Genomic DNA, 20,029 nt, shown 5'->3' on the forward strand with positions numbered 1-20,029 from the left:
AACGTATACTATAGGGCAGCAAAGTGTGAAGATTAGGAGATTACAGACTTCCATTACAAGGATCTGTATAGGGATGACATTGGTGCCGCTCAGTGGGAAGAACTCCTGATGTGCTCTGGTGACACAAAGTACTACAGGCAGACAACGAGTTCTCTTCCGGAGAGCTGACCAATGAGCGCTCAGAGGAGCTGTACGTGATTCACACTGGTCAGGAAACGTGACGCTCCGTGTCCCGCGCTCCTTTGTACTATCACTGACGACGCGGTTAACCCCCCACCATGACCGCGGCCACCCGGAACACCGGCGCCCCGTGATGAAGCACCACGCCCCTCTCCTCAACGTCCCAGGGGGATTGGCTCCTTCACACCATTGCAGAACACGCCCCTCTGCTTGACGTCTTCCAACAGAAGGCGGCCCGTCCATCCAGGCGACCCCCGCCCCTAGTCTTTCCTCACAGTGCCCCTGGCGGCCATTTTGAAGAGGGGAGGTTTTGAATTTGAGTGACGGAGGAGGGGGTGGGAGGAGCCGGTCGTCAGTAACAGACGTTCTCCTCCTTGTAGTTTCCAGCCTGCTCAGCGTCTCTCACTTCCTCTGAGAGCAGAGTGCCCGGCCACATCCTACTCCTGACATGTCAGTCGTTGTAGAGTCCAGGTAGGGGAGAGCCGGGGGAGCTGCGGCCTGTCCCCCCCCCTTCCCCTCTACTGAGGCTGGCCTGTTGTGCTCAGTATCCCCGGACTGTGGTGACAGGAGGAGGCCTGAAGCGGAGCGCCAGTCCCCACACAGAGCCGGGATGTCAGGCCTGCGCTAGAGCCGGAGTATCGGAAGAAGAAGCGGCGGCGGTGGTCCGTGTGTCCTCCCCCGGGAGGGGGAACGTGTGTGGGCCCGGCCCCCCTCTTCTCCTCACCATGTCCAAGATGCCGGCTAAGAAGAAGAGCTGCTTCCAGATCACCAGCGTCACCACGGCCCAGGCCGCCAGCAGCATCACCGAGGACACCGAGAGCCTGGACGACCCTGACGAGTCCCATACCGAGGACGTCTCCTCTGAGATCTTCGATGTGTCCCGGGCCACCGACTACGGGCCTGAGGAGGTGGTGGAGAGAAGCTCGTCTGAGGAGACCCTGAACAACGTGGGGGGAGAGGCCGATACCCCCGGGACTATGTCCCCCAACATGCCGCATGAGGCGCCTCTTATCCGGAGCGGCCCTCCTCCTAGCCAGGCCTCTCCGGCGCCTCAGGCTTGCAGCTCCCGCTTCCGGGTCATCAAACTTGACCACAGCTCCGGGGAGCCGTACCGGAGGGGGCGCTGGACCTGCACGGAGTACTACGACAAGGACTCGGATGGCAGCACTTTAATCTCCCGGCACACGGGGGGCAGCACCTACGAGCACTCGGCTCCGGACAGGGACAGCGGCCTGGGGGGATCGGTGGCGGTGGTGTCCTCTATACACCATGACTCTGGAGTGGACACCACGCTCAATGCTGTGTCACAGATACTACAGCTGGATAAGATCAACCAACCCTGGCAGCAACCCATACAGGGAACTGCACAGCCCATGCACCCTGCTCCAGTCAGCTCCCAACCTATGATGGTGCCACCACCAGGACAGACTTACCTACCAAACCTGGGCGCCCCCCAGAATGTCTCCCTAGCTCAGCCTGGCACTCAGCAGACCAACACGTCCGTCAGCCAGGCCCAGCAGTTCCCTTACTCCCAACCGGGGCTCGTGATGACCCCTCAGGCCTCCGGCCAGGCCGAGTATGGCCAACATCGAACAGTAATACAGTCGCAAGGAACAACCCAAAACGCTGCAAGCTCCCTGATTGCAGGTACTGGGGCTCCATCCAGTCTTCCGGGACAGCACTTGCCAGCGCCGCTTCTGGGCCTTCATTCGAAACCCAATGACTCGGCCGGTCAAGGATCAGGGCTTGGGACCCATCCGGTTCATATGCAACAAGCAGGAGGAGGCGTGGAGCAGACAACCTTGTCCTCCATCGGTGCGGTGCCACAGCAATCTATATGTCAGCAACAAGCGGGTGGGAGTAGCATTTTAGGCAGCCACCATGCCATGCCCCCTGGAGTGCAGAACGTCCCTGTGGCTGTGCCTAGTACAGGGGTTTCTGGACCATCAAGTAGTGTGTCTACTATTCCTGTTACTATGCCAATAGCTCCTGCTACTTTTGTACAGTCCTCCTTGAGTAGCCATGCGTCTGTCAGTAGGAGTAACAGCCTAATACCAACAGTTGGGCTTCCACCAGTGCAAGGTACAGCAAATGTAAATACAAGTCTGCCACAGTCAAACATTAGTCAGTTTCAGACTCAGCCGTTGGCCGGTCAGATTGATGACCGAAGAAAATCGGAACCTCTACCTCAGCCATCAATGTCCCTGATTTCTGAGAAGTCTTTTGTGAAGGTTCCTATCATGGACACTCTAACAAACCCTCTTCATTTACCCGTTTTTGGTTTACCTATTCCTGTTGATGGTGAGGATGACAGGTATGAAGTGTATCATATTTGTCTTAACGCTGTAAATGCATTTGTTTCCAGGAACTTGGCAAGTTTGTTTATATACCAGGGAATGTCGCACTTGAATGACAGGTTTGTAAAGTGTTGAAATCTGAATTTCTGCAATTCAAACGGAAGTAGAGAAACTTCACCTTATCCAGGTCCTTGTAGAATATAATATTGAAGACGAGACATTGGTGTAGCATAGTGCAGCCATTCTCGAGCAAGGTTTTTCCAGAGGTTCCTTTAAAGAGGAGCTCCAGCTCTCCCACCAAAAAATAAGTAAGCAGCTACAAATAGTGTAGCCGCTAACCTAATATTAGGACACTTACCTGTCCAGGTATACCTGCGATATCGGCACCCCAGGTCTCGGGGACTGCCACTGCCATTTGGTGTAAGGGAAACCGCCAGTGAAGTCTTGCGGCTGGTTCCCTACTGTGTCAAGTTCGATGGAAGGGGGCTGAACTTCCAAGAGGCCTTGCCATGCACTGCCCAGCTATTACTGGTGGCAGTGATCAAGCAGCATTTATCTACAGTAACAATGCTGCTGTTTATTTTGTGTACTAGTTGGGAGAGAATGGCACATGCCATTTTTGTGTCTGGTATTGTCATACTGTTTATCTGTAAGACTGTAGCAGAGCAGCTGGTCTCGCATGACAGTTGTGCTCATTAATAAAGGAGGTGTACGAAAGACATAAAAACTTAGTGACTAAACTTCTAACAGATGCTAGCTGGCAGGATGTTCACAAAAAAAAAGTGCAAACCTAATTTCCAGTAATGCCACTGAGCAGTGTGTTATACATGTGCACTATATATTGCACAGGAAGACTTTCACAAAGACAAGATAAATAAAAAAAAAAAGTTTCAGCTTTTGTAACTTGAATGGTTATATTCTGCATTACTGTAATTGATGCTAAATGGCTTCCCTTGTGAGGGTTGCTATTACTTGTACAGAGTCTGCTTTTCTCTGCTGTTTGCAGTGGACTCTGGACATGTAATGTAAAGGTCATGTTTCTCTAGTTACATACATACTATACTGTATGTAGCACATTTCATTTTACTTTTGAAATCTTTCCTTCCCAGTGCCATGCATACATCATGATGTATATACAACTCCTATGCAATCACTTGACCTCAAAGCTGTGGCTCATTTACACAGCCACAAGAGGGTCATACATTGGCAGAATTCAGTGCATTTGTGCACCTGGGAGTCGCAGGCGTTTACGTGCAGCCATGGCCGGCAGCCTGCACAAATCAATGACAGGCTATTGGATGCCACGGCTCTACGCACATCTGAGAAGTTACACACATACTAGGTGATGAGCAGTCCTAGACTCTGGACAGTGTGGAGGAGATCATACTATAAAGTGGTGCACACAGAATCTGGTGTAGCTGTGCTTAGTAGCCAATCAGCTTCTAACTTGCTTTGATAATCAAACTTAAAATCTGATTGGTTACTTTGCACAGCTGTACCAGATTTTGTGTGCACCGCTTTTAGTAAGGCCCCATACACACTATTACATTTTCTGCAGATTTTTGTCTTCAGATTTACCAAAACCATATAATATGAGGTCAAACCTTCAGAGTTTCAATTTGTATGCAGTCAGACAGGCCCTTGCACTACATGGTTTTGGTAAATCTGAAGACAAAAATCTGAAAAAAATCGAATAGTGTGTATGGGGCTCTAATCTACTTCTGTGTCCAAGGCCGCTCATCACCCCCCCCCCCCCCCCCCCCCTGTATGTACGGCTGCGGCATCAATCCCCGAGGTGGTATGCAGACTCCTGGGTGCAGAAATGCATTCAATTCTGTCAGTGTATGGAGCTCTGTTACTATATGAAAGAGCCATTGGGCTGTGGGGCAATGAGGAGGCAACATTTTAAAGTAAGTTTATTGGTTAGTCTTTTCCTTTGACGTTAAGGCTTTTCTGAACTCCTAGAAGGTTCCATGGAAACACCTACCGTATTTAAAATGTTCTTTATTAGCAGCACAAATGTGTTGGTTGGCTAATCGTTGCAAAGTAAATTTTCATTTAGAGGTCTCAGAAGGAAATGTACCCAATGAGGTACATGATTGTAATCTAAAAAATATATATACTAAGAGCTGATTGGTTCTGGAAGGTAAAGCTTTTTTTTTTTTTTTTTTTTTTTTTACTTGTATTGTGATTTAAAGGTTTTATCTTTTTACCTGGTTGTCTGCTATAAGTTGAATACTTGGCACTAACTAATGTATGCCTTATCAGAACTTCTATTCTGTGAGTGAATGAGTACTGTAATTATATTTTCAGTTCTTTTGTAGTTTTCGCTAGTACCCTGTATATGGAACTGGTTGGACCACAATCTGAGGTCTGATATCCGACTTGTATTCGTACACTTGTAGGCAGTATTCATTCCTCAGTAAAAGAATGAAACAAAGCATGTCAAATATCCTGGCTTATAATTGGATATAAACAGGTTGAACTTTAATTGCTGTATATAATTACAAGTGTCACTTTAATAGCCCATCTTTGCATGTCTAGGACATATATTAAAGAGTGCTGCTTTACAGCTACATTCCCAGGAATTGACAGATGATCTGTCCATACTTGGGGCTCATGCGCGGGGTGTTCTAAAAATGCCAGTTTTTGCGCATTTAGCGTTGTTTTTTTTTTTTTTTTTTTGGCCCATTTATAAAAAAATAAATAATTGGAAACTCTCTAATGTAAAAAGCGTCTTGATGCATTTTCAGTCTTTACAGCTCGTTTTAACTGCTCCTGGAAGCACGGTCTGGTGTGTGTGTGTTCTTTTTCTTGTCACTAAACGCTTCTGACAATCTACACAAATAGATTTTTGGCACCATAGTTTGTACTTATCGTTTTCTTGAATGACAAATGGATGCCTGTTAAATGCTAGAGGGGTAAGCAATGGTCCTTTTTGCTGTCTTGAAAGGAAATCTCTTGTAGAAGTGTGAAGTAGCCATATCTGACCTTTTCCTTTTTGAAAATGGCAGTTACCAGGTTGCCAAGCTGAACTTTGTGGTTGAAGGGACCCTGTCACCAACTTATTTAAAATTGCAGGTAAAATAGAGAAAAAAGGCAAGTATTTGAAATGCTTACTTGCAGTGCTTTTCCTTGCCATTATTTTTAAATGTTGTGTCTCTTGAGTGACGGCTGAGTCTAATATCACATCCAACATGGTGCCCTGCAGCAGTCCCAGGACTTTTTGGATGTCTGCTTAAAAAGTATGGATTGTAGGGACAAATGACATACAAAACTATTAAATGCACACACGCAACCTTTTTGGAATATTTCTATTGAAGGGAATGGTCTGACAACTGTATCTCTTTAAATACTTCAAGCTTATGATGTGACACAAGAATGCATGGACATGCTTGACTCTTCCAGTGCCTTTGACTGACACAGGTCTCATCTTGCTTGTTTTATACATATTTCACTACCCAGTATAAGGCTCCATGTACACGGGACGTTTTTGCAACTGCTCCTGAACGATTTAACTTGGACCCATACATATAAATGTAACAGTAGTTGCCTCTCCATGTATTAAAGCACATTGCATTATGGCTTTATTTTCATCTGATTAACCAGCAAGACTGTTTTTCAACAGAACAAGTTGTCCTCCAAATGTATCAATTACAAGGGTAGTCTGAAATGTTCATGGCCCGACAGGGAAGGAGTGACTATACAGATTAACTTTATTACTGCACCAAGCCACTCTTCCAGATGTTCAGCTCTGAAAATGGCGCGTTCCAGCTATGTTATTCATGCGCACTTTGCAAAAGTTGGCACCCCCAGTAGTCGGGTTTGTTCCATCAGCAGGCAAAGTGAGGGCAACAGTCTTCTGAGGGTGTGCAGAAGACTATTGCTATCACTTTGCCTGCTGATGGAGCACCTTGAGTCACATTCTTCTACTTTCTCCATTTCAACTTGACTATAGAGGGGGGCAAAAGTTTGCAAAGTGTGCAGGGAATCTGTATAGCGCACATGCGCCATTTTCAGCGCTGCACATCTGGAAGGCTGGCTTGGTGCAGTGATAGTTTTTCGGTCTGTGTGGTCACTCCTTCCATGTCAGCCTGTGAGCTTTTCAGACTTCCCTTGGTTAGTGAGTGTTGGGATAAACCATTTAGAACTGACTGGGGTGCTTGCAATGATCAGCTGTTCATATAAAAGCTTTAACTGAAAAGAAAAAACAATTAACTGCAGTTGGAGGTTGGCCTCAGGGTGTTGGTATCCCTAAATCTGTTAGTAGATCTAACACAGGGCTTGACAAATTTGCTTGGAATCTAGGAGCCAGCTAAAAAAAGTTAGGAACGCGCCCCGTCCTGCCAAGCTTGCGCGCAGAAGTGAACGCATACGTGAGTAGCGCCCGCATATGAAAGCGGTGTTCGCGAGGTATCGCCACGATTGGTAGAGCGAGAGAAATAATTCTAGCCCTAGACCTCCTCTGTAACTCAAATCATGCAACCTGTAGATTTTTTTTTTTTTTTTTTTAATATATATAAATGTTGCCTATGGAGATTTTAAAGGGTAAAGTTTGTCGCCATTCCACGAGCGGACGCAACTTTGAAGCATGACATGTTGGGTATCAATTTACTTGGCGTAACATTATCTTTCACAATATAAATAATACCGAATACCGATACTTTTTTTTAAATGTCCCCCCCCCATACCTAGATGCCGCCGCATGGTTAAACAGCGTGCGGGGAACATCACAGCTTTCATTTGAATAGCAGTAGTGTTCCCCGCTGTGCCACGTATAGACACTCCCCCTTCCTGGGGATTGGACAGATCCGTCCAATCCCAAGCAAGGGGGAGTGTCTATACGCGGCGGGAAACACTACAGCTATTCAAATGAAAGCTGTGATATTCCCCGCACGCTGTTTAACCATGTGGCGGCGGCGTTGTTGCGGTATGCCACGGCATTCGTTGCGGGGGGGGCGAGTATCGGATGAGGCATCGGGGGCATTTGCAGGAGTACAAGTACTCCCGCAAATACTCTGTATCGATACTGGTATCGGGACAACCCTGATAAATTTTTTTTATATATATATATATATATATATATATATATATATATATATATATATATATATATATATATATATATATATATATATATATATATATATATATATTCAAAAAAGTGCGCTCGTAAGACCACTGCCCAAATACGGTGTGACAAAGTATTGCAACGGAAGCTGTATTAGCATTGCTGGTTGTCTTGTCATACCAACGGCCACCACAAGATGGCGCCAGATCACAGAAGGAATCCTAGGCCTGCAGAAGGCTGCAAAGCCGCGGCCTCAATTCCCGGCCGGCGTGGCTCGATGCGACCGCGAGGTGGGGGTGCACGGAGATGCAGGATACCCCAGGTGCCTGGTCGCTAATTCTATTTGCAATTGCGACCTAGCGCCCGGGTTTTGTCGAACCCTGATCCAACACGCCCCCCCAGACTGACAATGCCGCTGTCTACAAAGAGAAAAAAGAATCAAAAGAAAACGAATGTACCCACCACATCCTAAGGATTGGTCAGCTGCAATATATTACATTTTTGGTTTTGTGTTGAATACTGCCTTAAGCCTTTAGAACCACTTCATATATCTGTTAAAACTTTGCATGTGAAATGTGCTACAATTAGCCTGCCTTTTTTGTCATTTAATTTTTTTTATTTTTTATACTTAAAGATGGCCTAAACCATTTTGCATAGAGTAGGGAATGTTTGAAACCCTAGCAGAATATTTCTGAATTCCTTTCTCATGACACTACAATTTAGGATTGTTCTCCCACTTTGTCTCAGTGGCAGTGGTTAGCAGGACAATCTGGAGAGGTGAATCTCCCGGGGAAGCATTAAAAGCTCAGCAGAGGACTTACCGTAATTCCCTGCTCTATCCAAAACTTTAAGCTGAGGCTACAGTCACATTTGAGCTGAGTGTTTTCAGGCATCTTTATTTTAGCAGATTTGCAAATATTTCAGGCGTTTTGTCGTTTTAGTTTTTTTCAGTGGCCAAAAGAAACCTGTGTATGGTGTGGAGCGATGCTAGAAAAGGGCAGTTACTGTTTGAGCCAAAAATGCCTTTAAAAATTCAAATTTCTTGCTGTTCATCCATTTTCCATTGAAGGAGAAAAATCGGCTTGAAAAGAAGCTCATGTACTCTTTTTGGAGTGACAGGCGTTTTGCTACAGGCGACAAATCGCTGAAATATGAACAGGGACCATTGAAATTGATATTTTGCTTTTATTGAGCATTTCTGAGCTTCGAGCTGAAAAACACTTAAAGCGGGGTTCCAACCACAATTGGCATTTTTTTAAATGTATGTCCTTTCATCATGCGTTTTTATAATATAAATCCGGTCACTTACTATTACTATACAATCCGCCGCCGCTCCGCATAGTTATTCAAAAGATAGTTTTATAAACTATGTCCACACAGTTGTCATTTTGCTTGTGGGCATTGTGAAGCCCACAAGCACTTCCTGGAAGTCTTGGATGGGGAGTGATAATTGGGTAGCGCACTGCATCCTGGGAAATGACACGCATTTCCCAGGAGCATTAGAGGGAGATGTCAGAATCCTAGGTGATTCCACAGGCAGATTTTGTGGGACCGCATCGTAACAGGCATTTCCAGATGAGTAAAACTTTTTTTTTTTTTAATTTTTTTTTAGGTCTAATGAGCACAATGGGGGGGGGGGGGGGTTTTTGGGGATGGAAACTCCACTTTAAGTGCGAACGGGGTCTCAGATGTGCGAATGTGGTGTGTAAAAAAAAATACAAGAGGCATAGGGTTGTGTGGGTTTTTTTTTTTTTTTTTTTTTTTTTTTTTTTTTGATACTTTTGTTTCAGATCTGTTAAGTAATCCAATGTAAAAACTGCCTCTATGCAGGAGCTTCCTGTATTGAAGACCAATCACTGTTGGTCTTGTATTCGCCTCCTCTTGTAGTGGGTGGATCTATCTGCCAAGCCCCTCCTACAGCTGTGCTCACAGGCTATGCGCAGTGATGTCGGTGCTCACAAAGTACATTTTATTCCCTTTGTGGCTACTTAGAAATGTTTTTATTTTTATGACTGAAGTTTAGCTTTAAAGTGTTACTAAACCCATAATGGTAAAAATCGGTCTGTGTATGCAGTAAAGCATGCTTGGTATACTCACTCTGGAAGCTAAGGGGTTAATCCTCTGCATTGTGTATAAAGGCTGCTTGATCCTGTCTTCTTCTGATCCTCCTCCTTTGACTCAACCCATCTCTTGCTAAAACAGAGCAGTAGGAGTCAGGCTGCACATGTGTAATATTTTATTTTTCTTGTGAGTGCATGTGATCGGCACTGTCCAATCAGAGGAGAATGAAAACTCTTCCTACAAGCTTAAGTAGGTAGTGTTCCAAGTCACAAGACTACTATATACTGCTGATAAAAAGTAGTCAGCAGTTTATATTTACAAAAATAATTGCATTTCTGTGTACTGTGGGAGTCCAGATATAGTGACTGCAGGGTCTGTGTTTAGTAACACTTTTTAAAAAGAAATTGTTGCCTCAGTGAGCCCACTGATTTAACAATTGCAAGAAAGTTATATTCCCATCAGTTGTGAATGTTAACTGTCACATTTGCTTGCGCTTTCAACTGTCAAACCATCAAATGGCTGGTGTCATAACTGATCACAGTTTTGTTTTCTTTGTTTCTATACAAACTATAATACTTTGTCCATAGTTGTATCTTTTGGTATTGTAAAGTTTGCTTATTTTAGATACGCAAGGTGTTTTTTTTATCAGTTTCCGAACATTAACACTGGTTATCAGTATTTTTGTTCCAACATGTAAATTTCTAAACATAATGTCCCTTTTTCCTGTTGCTGATTATGAAAAATATGCAGCAATGGTAAACATTACATTGTGAACGATGAGATGGAATCCATAGAAAAAGATTAACAGAGCAAAAAGTTTGCTTACACAGTAAAGCACAAAGGATTATCCGTGATACATGAGAGATCCTTTGTGATTTTTAACTTCTATGCTGTCATTTTATTTCTTCTGCAAGTTGAACATCCTCGCTGATGCTGAATTCATCTCTATTGGTTGTTTTTTTTTTTTTTTTTGGAGACAATGCTGTCATTGAGTGGATGGGAAAATAACCATTGCCTTGACCCAGCAGAGTAATGGTATGCTGTGTAATTTAGCATCCTGACTTTGAGCACCTCTTAACTTCACAGGTGGAGTACATGCTGAGAATGTGTTCTTGTGCATTGGTTTACCTTTCTGACTCAGTAAAAATGAATGAGGAGAATGGGGGCTGTTCCGTAAAATGCAACAAAAGGCTCCATGCACAATGAACTTAAAAATCGCTGCTACTACAGGAGTTTTGCCTGTAGAAGCATCTCAATTTTAGCCTATGTACATTAGGATGATTGAAGTCATAGTTTAAGCTCCAAATTTAGGGGCAGAAAAAAAACGATAGTTAGACATGGGGGTAATGGTGTTCTACGAACCTTCTAGGATGGGAACATGTGAGATGAGAGGCTCCTCCCTACAGGAAACACAATCGGTTCACAGCTGTCCCCTTGTCACTCAGTTGTTGTAAAGTAATACTCCCAACCGACTCACAAGAGGTCTTTTAAGAGGAAGTAAACCCTCACAATTTTTTTTTTAAACCCTGCAAGAAAAAAGCATAATGAGCTAGTATGCACAGCATGTCCATTTAGATAGATGGCCCTATAATTTTTTTGCTTCAATATTCATGGCGATACCTTGTTTATGGCATACATTTCTTTTTTATTTCCCCCCCCCCCCCCCCCCCCCTCAGTCTTAACTTTATTTCTATCACATAGAGGGCAAATGGCCCCTCTATTTCTATCACATAGAGGGCTAATGCCCCCTCTATGTGATGGAATAGTAAAAATCAAAGTTCCTACTTACTCCCAACGTGATGGCATAGAAATAAATCGAAGGTCCCTTTTTTTTTAATGAGACATCAGGGATCTATTAGACCCCTAATGTCACCTATGGACCACACCAAATCTGATCAAGTGTGATCAGCTTCTTTCCTGCCCACAGTAACCTTTTGTATAACCACTCTGAACCTGGAAGTGATGTAGTACACCTCACGTCTGTGTTGATTCACCAAATTATTTCCACCAAAAATCCGAAAGTTAACTTTACAAAGGTAAGCACAGGCAGTGTGTGTGTTCAGGTCATGCATCATCCCTGCGCAACTTTCAAACTTGGGTTTACAGTTAAGCCTGTACACCTGTTGCGTCTCTATTGACTATACATGGGCTGCCTGCACAGGGCTCCACATTTCTGCATAAGCAAATGGCTCTTCGCACGCTGTATGGGTCTCTGTATCCTTGTAAAAGAACCCCAATGGAGACATGAAATTTATACTTGTTTCCGCTTTTATGTTATGTGGAGAACACAATCTTGACATCAGAAACAGACTGAAACCCAACTTTAGAGTCTCTTTATGATTTATTAAGAATTAATTATTTAACGGTACATGCAGCTATGAGAGGTCAGTGATTAGATTTGATTTTTTTTTTTTTTTTCCGGTGCACAGCTCTAGATATCCACAAACACTACCAGCCTACCTTCAGTATAAATCGCACAAAACGGAAACATAAGGGCAATACAAAGACACTGAATTTCAAAAGGGCCAACTTCTCTAAACTACAAACCTTGCTAGAAGATATTAATTGGGATAAAATCTTAGGAACAAAGAACATGGAGGAGAGATGGGTTTGCTTTTAAGAGCGTATTAAATAAGGGTATTGGCCAGTGCTTCCCTTTAAAATCTCCATAGGCAACTTAAAAAAAAAAAAAAAAAAGTTTAATAAAATGGCGGTCGTTGCAATACTTTGTCACACCGTATTTGCGCAGCGGTCTTACAAGCGCACTTTCAGAAAAAAAAAAACACTTTAACGCCCGCCGCACGACTATATACGTCCGCAAAATGGCACGGACAGGCAGATGGGCGTGTATATATACGTCCCTGCCTTCTAGCGGGTGGGGGGTCCGATCGGGAATTTTTTTGTATAAAAATGCAATAAAACTATCCCCTATTTTGTAAACGCTATAAATTTTGCGCAAACCAATCGATAAACGCTTATTGTGATTTTTTTTTTTTTTTTTCCCCAAAAATAGGTAGAATACGTATCGGCCTAAACTGAGGAATTTTTTTTTTTTATATATGTTTTTGGGGGATATTTATTATAGTAAAAAATATTGCATTTTTTTTTTTCAAAATTGTCGCTCTATTTTTGTTTATAACGCAAAAAATAAAAACCGCAGAGGTGATCAAATACCACCAAAAGAAAGCTCTATTTGTGGGGAAAAAAGGATGCCAATTTTGTTTGGGAGCCACGTCGCACGACCGCGCAATTGTCTGTTAAAGCGACGCAGTGCCGAATCGCAAAACCTGGCCTGGGCATTTAGCTGCAAAATGGTCCGGGGCTTAAGTGGTTAAAAAAAAAATAAGACAACAGTAAAGTTAGCCCAATTTTTTTTTATACTGTGAAAGATAACTTTACTGTTGTGTGTTTTTTTTTTTTTTTTTTCTCAAAGTGCGCTTGTAAGACCGCTGCGCAAATACGGTGTGACAAAGTATTGCAACGACCGCCATTTTAATAAACTTTTTTTTTTTCTAATTGAGGGAAGGAGATGGCAGTGAAAACACAGGGGAAGCTCAATTAGAATTGGAGATTTTCCTACCCTCGGGGACGGAAAATATAGATTTTATTAAAAACAGGAGGCGAGTATTATGCTATAATCTTTCTTTACTGTCATCCAGCAGCAAGAGAGTTAATGAAAAGAAAAAACGTTACACAGATAGGTATGCAAATGAACATAGGTAGACTGTCCAATCAGGTAACAGGAGTATGTTATAAAGGTGAGGTACAGGTGATATTCTTCCTCTTTCTTGATGATAAAACTAGACTGGAAATAACTTGAACTGGAAACTAATTGGAACAACTTGAGCTGGAACTCATTCTTCAATATGTCATGAAGTCCACAGTAGAATAGGCGCATTAAGCTGAAAAAGAATGCATTATGTAAGAGCAAAATAAATCTTGAAGGGTAGGGTATTAGGGTGGGATAATACTCGCCTCCTGTTTTTAATAAAATCTATATTTTCCGTCCCCGAGGGTAGGAAAATCTCCAATTTTATGGCAAACAGGAGGCTCATATTATGCTAGTTCAAAGCTGTATACTCTAGAGCATTAAATAAACGTACAACCTATAGTTATAATACATTCATAGACACATGAGATTCAGGTCTAAAGTAGAAATTCTTAAAAGTGGATTCTAAAGACCAGTTTTCGGTTCGCATTAAATCTGATAGAGAACCACCTGATTGAAATACCTTAGTGGCCATTGCACCTCTGGTGGAGTGGGCGCCAAATATGGAAATGTCAATGCCTGCCAAATCCATGGTTTGTCTCACCCATCTAGCCAAGGTGGGTGAGGAAACTGGATGGAAGGGTTTGCAGTAGGAAATTAGTAATTGAGATGAGTCAGGGTCTCTAAAAGGTTGAGATTTGGTTTCATAGGTTTTTAGACATTGGACTACACAAAGGTTTGGATTGAAGGGAAAGGCCGGATAGAAGACCGAATGTAAGTTGGTCTATGTGCGTCTGAAAATGGAAAATTGAACACCCTGGGGAGAGAATTGTCTACGGGATATATCTAGGGCTTTTACATCCGCTACTCTTTTAAGGGAGATGAGACAAAGTAGTACTGTTAGTTTGAAAGATAGAAGTTTTAAAGACAGATTCTCATTATCACCCCAGGAGTTAAGAAAATTTAAGAGGATGAGGATTCTGAAATAGGTCTAGTAGAATAGAAGGGAATACTGGGAGTAATCGTGGGTAGTCTATGCTCATCTCCAGAGCCTGAGGGAACCATGTTTGGGATGGCCAGTAAGGGGTTATCAGAACTATGTTCGATTCTAGGTAACGTGTCAGAAGGAGAGCCCTTGATATTAGAGCAAAGGGGGGGAAAGCGTAAGATGTTCCTTTCGGTCAAATTTGTAGAAGGGCATCTGTCCCCAATGCTTCTGGGTCTGGACGCCAATTGAAATATGTTGGAATCTGTCTGTTCAGGCGTGATGCAAACAGATCTATCTGGAAAGGACCCCACAGGGAGTTTTAGATGTTGAAAAATTGTCTGGTTCAACATCCAATCGCTGGAATCTGTTAGATAACAGGGAATTCCAGTCTGCAATGGAATTGGATAGGCCTGGGATGTATTCCGCCTTCAATATAATGTTCTTGTCCAGGCAAAAATGCCAAAAATCCTTTGCAATGTTCGCCAAAGGTTTGGATTTTGTACCTCCTAAGCGATTGATGTATTGTACTGCGGATATGTTGTCCATGCGCAGTAGAATACAACAATCGGATCTGTCTCTCGCAAAACTCTTGAGAGCAAATGATCCCGCTAAGAGTTCGAGACAATTTATATGTAACAGAGCTTCGTCTGGAGACCATTTCCCTCCTGTTGTAAGAGGGCCGCAGCGAGCACCCCAACCTGAGTTGCTTGCGTCTGATTCTATTATTAAATCCGGATGTGGATGGAAAAAAGTCTTCCCATTCCACATCTGGATGTGAGTCAGCCACCAAAGTAATTCTTCTTTGGTGTCCGGAGTTAGTGTTATCTCGTCGGAATATGCCAAGCCGTCTCTTAGATGTTGGGCTTTTAGTCTCTGTAGTGCTCTGTAGTGTGGAGGTGCCCGAAATATCGCTTGAATGGAAGCTGATAATAGACCGACAATCCTCGCAATTGTCCGCAGAGATATTTGACTTTTGTTCAGGACTGAGCGAATCTCTCTTCTGATCGTCTTCAATTTCCTGTTTGGAAGACTCAGAAGGGATAGTTGGGTATTGACAAGAAAACCCATAAATTCTACCTCCTTTGAAGGGGTTAGGATGGATTTCTTGTAATTGATTATGAATCCCAGCATGTTCAGAAGGGATATCGTCCATTGAATGTGTAAATGAATAGTCTGAAGTGATTGTGCCATGATCAAAATGTCGTCTAAATATATTATTAGACGAACACCCCTGCTCCTTAGAGCTGCTACTACTGGTTTCAGTCGTTTCGTAAAGCACCAGGAGGCAGATGACAGACCGAATGGTAGACTGGTGAATTGCCATTTCTTGTTTTGCCACAGGAATTGAAGAAATGGTTGGGAATTCTCGTGCATGTGCACTGAAAGATAGGCATCATTCAGATCTATTTTTGCCAACCAGTCTCCTTGTAATAAAAGGTCTTTTAACAGGTGAATACCTTCCATTTTGAAATGGCGGTAATGGACGAAATTGTTTAGATATTTCAGATTTATTACTGGTCTGAAACCTCCATCCTTATTTTTGACCAGGAACAGGTTGCTCACAAAACCTGGAGTTTGCAAGGGAACTTGAACTATGGCCCCTTTGGAGTAAAGCTCTTTTATCTCCAGTGAGATGAGCTTTTTGTCCTCTTCTGAGAACCTTATTGGAATAGGATCCTGACTTTGAGTCGGTAAAGAGGTGAAATCTATCTGGTAACCTAACACGGTGTTCAGAGGGCCTCTGGGGAAATGACCTTCGGTAGAAGATCTGTTGGGAAATCGGCCCTTGCGTTTCCCAGCTTTGGGAAAAACTTTGGTTGGAAAACCTTTTTGAGTGATGATTGGGCCTTGTCTAAAGAAGTAAAGAGAGCTACGTATTTGTTGATCTCTTTAATAAAAGAGTCACCAAAAAGTAGACCCTTGGTGATGGAAGATGGTTGAGATGAAGCGAGATGCATTAGCTGTGGATCCAGCTTCGTCAGAATCGATCTTCTTCTTTCGCTAGAGATGGCCGCATTGGCGTTGCCAAATAGTACAATGGCTCGCTGAGCCCAACCTTTCAGGACATTTAAATCTATTGGGGTGTTAGATTAAACTGCTTCTTCTATTAAATCTAGAATCTTAGCTAAGGGGCCTAACATGTCTAATAATTTATCTTGACAGAAACGATATTATCTGTCCACCCCCTTTTTTGGGTGTTTTCCTGATTTTAGAAGGAATTTAACTAATGCGGGGTCTAATTAGGGTGTATTGGCTAATTTCTTTGGGAGGGACGGTCTCTGGCACTCTGCTCTTAACTTACTAGCCTCGTTCTTATCTAATGGTTTCTGGATCCAGAGGCTTAAACATTTCGTAACTAGGGAATGGGTAACCCATTCCCCTGAACGGGGATGTTTAATTTGACCTGGGTCGAAATACGGATCACCAGAGCCGTCTATAATAGCATCCTCGGATTCCTCCTTTTCAAGGGTATTCCTTCTTCTGCATCAGAGACATTCTCATATTCAGAGTCTCTTCCTTCTTCTGATAAAGATTCCTTATCAGAAGAATAATTGCTGGAAGAGGTACGGTAAGAGTCTGGTTTTTGCCTCTTTGAGGCCATTTTTACCCGTTGTAAGATCAACTCCTCCCGGGCAGAGGGTATAACGTGTGACCTCTTGTCACTGACAGTAGCATTTCCTTTACTAGGAGGCTTAGAAGATTCACCCTGGTTCTCCATCAGGACCATTCTTTTAGAATGGGAGTGTTACTATTTGTTTGTGTGTGCCAAACATACACCCCTGAACCTAAACCGGGTTCAGGGTTGGTATGTGGCAGGCACACACCCACACAGGAGAACGGACTTTCTGTCAGGGAACGGCGGTATAGCAGCGCTGCAGCGCAGTGAGGAGACACACTGCCTGTCGGGCCGCGAATCTGCGCGGGACCGCGCCACAGCTGAGCACCAGCTGTGAGGAAACGATATCCCGGACTGCCGGGATACCGCCGAACGGCCGCGGTGAGGGGATGCGGGCCGTCGGAGAACAAGTGAGTGTGCTGTAAGTGGGGGTATTGGAATGGTGAGGAGACCACCTGGGAAGTTAATGAATAGAAGGGGGGTGGGCAATGCTGGGACTGCCATTAAGGATAAAAAGTATGGCCCTGCAAACTGTGACAAGCGCAGGGTTGCAGGGAAAACTCTACATATATATATTTATATTCATTTTCTGCAATGAGTTATATATTGTGACAGGGTACATGATTCCATGTATGTCAGTGAGAGGTTGTAAAGATCAGCTTTCCCTGTCTTAGAAAGGGTTAAGCCTGGCCAACAGGAAAACCTCCTCTCTCTCCCTATTAATTACACAACACCTGATAGAGACTAGAGGAGGGAGAGCTCAGCCTGAGGCATGCTGAGCTGAACAGGACAGGTTGGATACTGTCTTCTTTGGAGAAACAAGGTTTGTTGTCAGACAAACACTTATTTGGACTATTATTTGTTTTATACTGGAGGCTGGAATAGCCCCTCCAGTACACAGTAGTCAGGGACTGTACTGTTAGCTTCCTAAGCTGAAGTAGGCCGTTTTGTTTTTGTATTATTTCTTTTGAGTGCAATAAAGCCATATTTATTGCTTAAGTTCAGCGACTTTGCTGCATTACATTACCGCTATTCCGTGCGACCTTGTCACAATATATATATATATAATATATGTAGAAGCATCTGAGGAAAAAATTTCAATGTACTTATCTGGCTGGAGCAGCAAGAAAGAGGAAGAATATCACCTGTACCTCACCTTTATAACATACTCCTGTTACCTGATTGGACAGTCTACCTATGTTCATTTGCATACCTATCTGTGTAACGTTTTTTCTTTTCATTAACTCTCTTGCTGCTGGATGACAGTAAAGAAAGATTATAGCATAATATGAGCCTCCTGTTTGCCATAAAATTGCTGGTTGTCTTGTCATACCAACAGCCACCACAAGATGGCGCTAGATCACACAATGAAGCATAGACCTGCAGAAAGCCGCGGCCTCAATTACCATCCGGCTCGACGCGATTGCGTGGAGGTGGGAGCGCACAGGATGAGGATCCTGTGTCTCCGTGCGCCCTGGCCAGTAATTGAGGCCCAGGCCTATGCTTCCTTCCCCAGGCGCCAGGTCGCTAATTCTAGCTGCAATTGCCCGGATTTCGTCGAACCCTGCTTTAAACCACAAAAGGCCTTTCCTGACCTCATATACAGAAGAAATGGCCATACTCCAAGGAATCCATGTAAATGAATTATTTAAAAAAAGAGGCATGCAAATCGTTCACATTCCCCAAAGCGTTGATGGGCTTGATCATAGATATGATCTCTAATGCTTTTTGCCCATGATGGGCTTAGTCTTAGGGTGGAGTCCAGGCAGGGTGCGTGGTGTATACTCTGCTTGCTGCGTAGGTAAGTCTTTTTACTTGGATTGACTGGAGTGTAGCCATTTCTTTTGCGGACCTCGCACAGATGTATCTAGGTAACTGAATAGCTCTACCTTCTGAGTAACATAAAGGCCCAAGGGTTTATTCTTTAGATTGTGTAAATTCTAATGCTTGCGATCAGAAGAAAGATAAATATCTTTGTAAAAGTGTATTTAAACTTTGTGGTATCACATAAGGGATAATATTCCTTGAAAAGTCCTCTACGTTTTGGCACCAAGGTAGAATATGACTGTGTTGGAATAAGAACAGCTCATTTTCCATAGATAGCTGACCAGTATGAACTGCGCAGGCTGCATTCCAGTAACTAATGAATGGATATGATTGTGAACTGTCGGCTACAGCAGTTAACCAGCTGAAGACCTAACTGTAAGCCCCTTAAAGTTTAGGTGCCTGTTACTTCATTTGCTTAAAGACCTGCTTGTGCACTGTTAATTAAAGCTGATAAATTGTACCATTATCACATATGGACATCAAAATGCTCATTTTTGGCTGAGAAATATTGAGTAGATTGACAAAGTGCCGTGTGTTTAAAGTGTGGAGAAGCCTCTGGTTTGGTTGACAGTTTCCTGGTAATTTGCTGCCCAACACTTGGATTTTACAAAGTCAACTGAAATCTAAACCATTCAGAACACATCAACTGAAAATATGGGATGAGCTTTTTAACCGACAGCATCAGGAGCCAATGGTTCCTGCTGCACTCAGCCAAGCCTGTGTGATAGGGGAGAAATCTGCTATAGGCATTCACAGTGCTGGATGGAAATCTGGCTTGGTGAGTATTTGGCGGTCGGGATGGGTTTTACTATTACGAGAGGGAAGGGCAATGGAATGGAATGGAAGAGCATGCATTAAGGCAAAAAAAATTACTTTTTACCTTTTTTACAACTACTTTAATCATTCAGAACAGACCAATTGCTACATAGGGCTTTGCAACATAAGGTCACAGTTTCTTTTTTGAGTTGCAGTTAAATACAAAAAAAATGCACATAAAATGCATGGAATTCAATTTATGCCATTCTCAAGAATTGAAAATCAGACTTTCACCTACCTGCATGTATGTCAGATTACTTTACATTTTATGTCCAAACTGCCCCAGGGTTCATATAGGATAATATAGGTTGCTTGACCGCGGCTCCAGTCCTTTAAAAATGAGCCCCAAATCTCCTTGCTGCGTTTATTTATTTTTTTCCCTCCAGGTTTGAAAAAGATTGCTGTACTGTGATTTGTTGACAGGCAAACTAAAAATGCTGGTGGGTGTTTTGTTTTAAAATAT

General features: G+C 43.2%; 1 protein-coding gene across 5 annotated transcripts in view; it reads left to right on the forward strand.

Annotated features, from left to right (window-relative positions):
* The first annotated feature begins 480 nt into the window (after nt 1-480).
* The window catches only part of TSC22D2 (TSC22 domain family member 2), a 59,891-nt gene continuing 40,342 nt past the window's right edge, over nt 481-20,029 (forward strand). Inside the window, exon 1 of one of the 5 annotated variants that reach the window (XR_005748625.1) lies at nt 481-2,494. Coding sequence is in view for 3 of the 5 variants with exons in the window: in XM_040349150.1 (XP_040205084.1) it covers nt 906-2,494 (1,589 nt within the window). In the remaining 2 variants the exon portion in view is untranslated. The remainder of the gene's footprint in view (nt 2,495-20,029) is intronic. The other 4 variants (XR_005748626.1, XM_040349152.1, XM_040349150.1 and 1 more) reach the window with 4 other exon arrangements.

This window comes from Rana temporaria, chromosome 4, assembly GCF_905171775.1.
Source record: "Rana temporaria chromosome 4, aRanTem1.1, whole genome shotgun sequence".
NCBI classification, from domain to species: domain Eukaryota; kingdom Metazoa; phylum Chordata; class Amphibia; order Anura; family Ranidae; genus Rana; species Rana temporaria.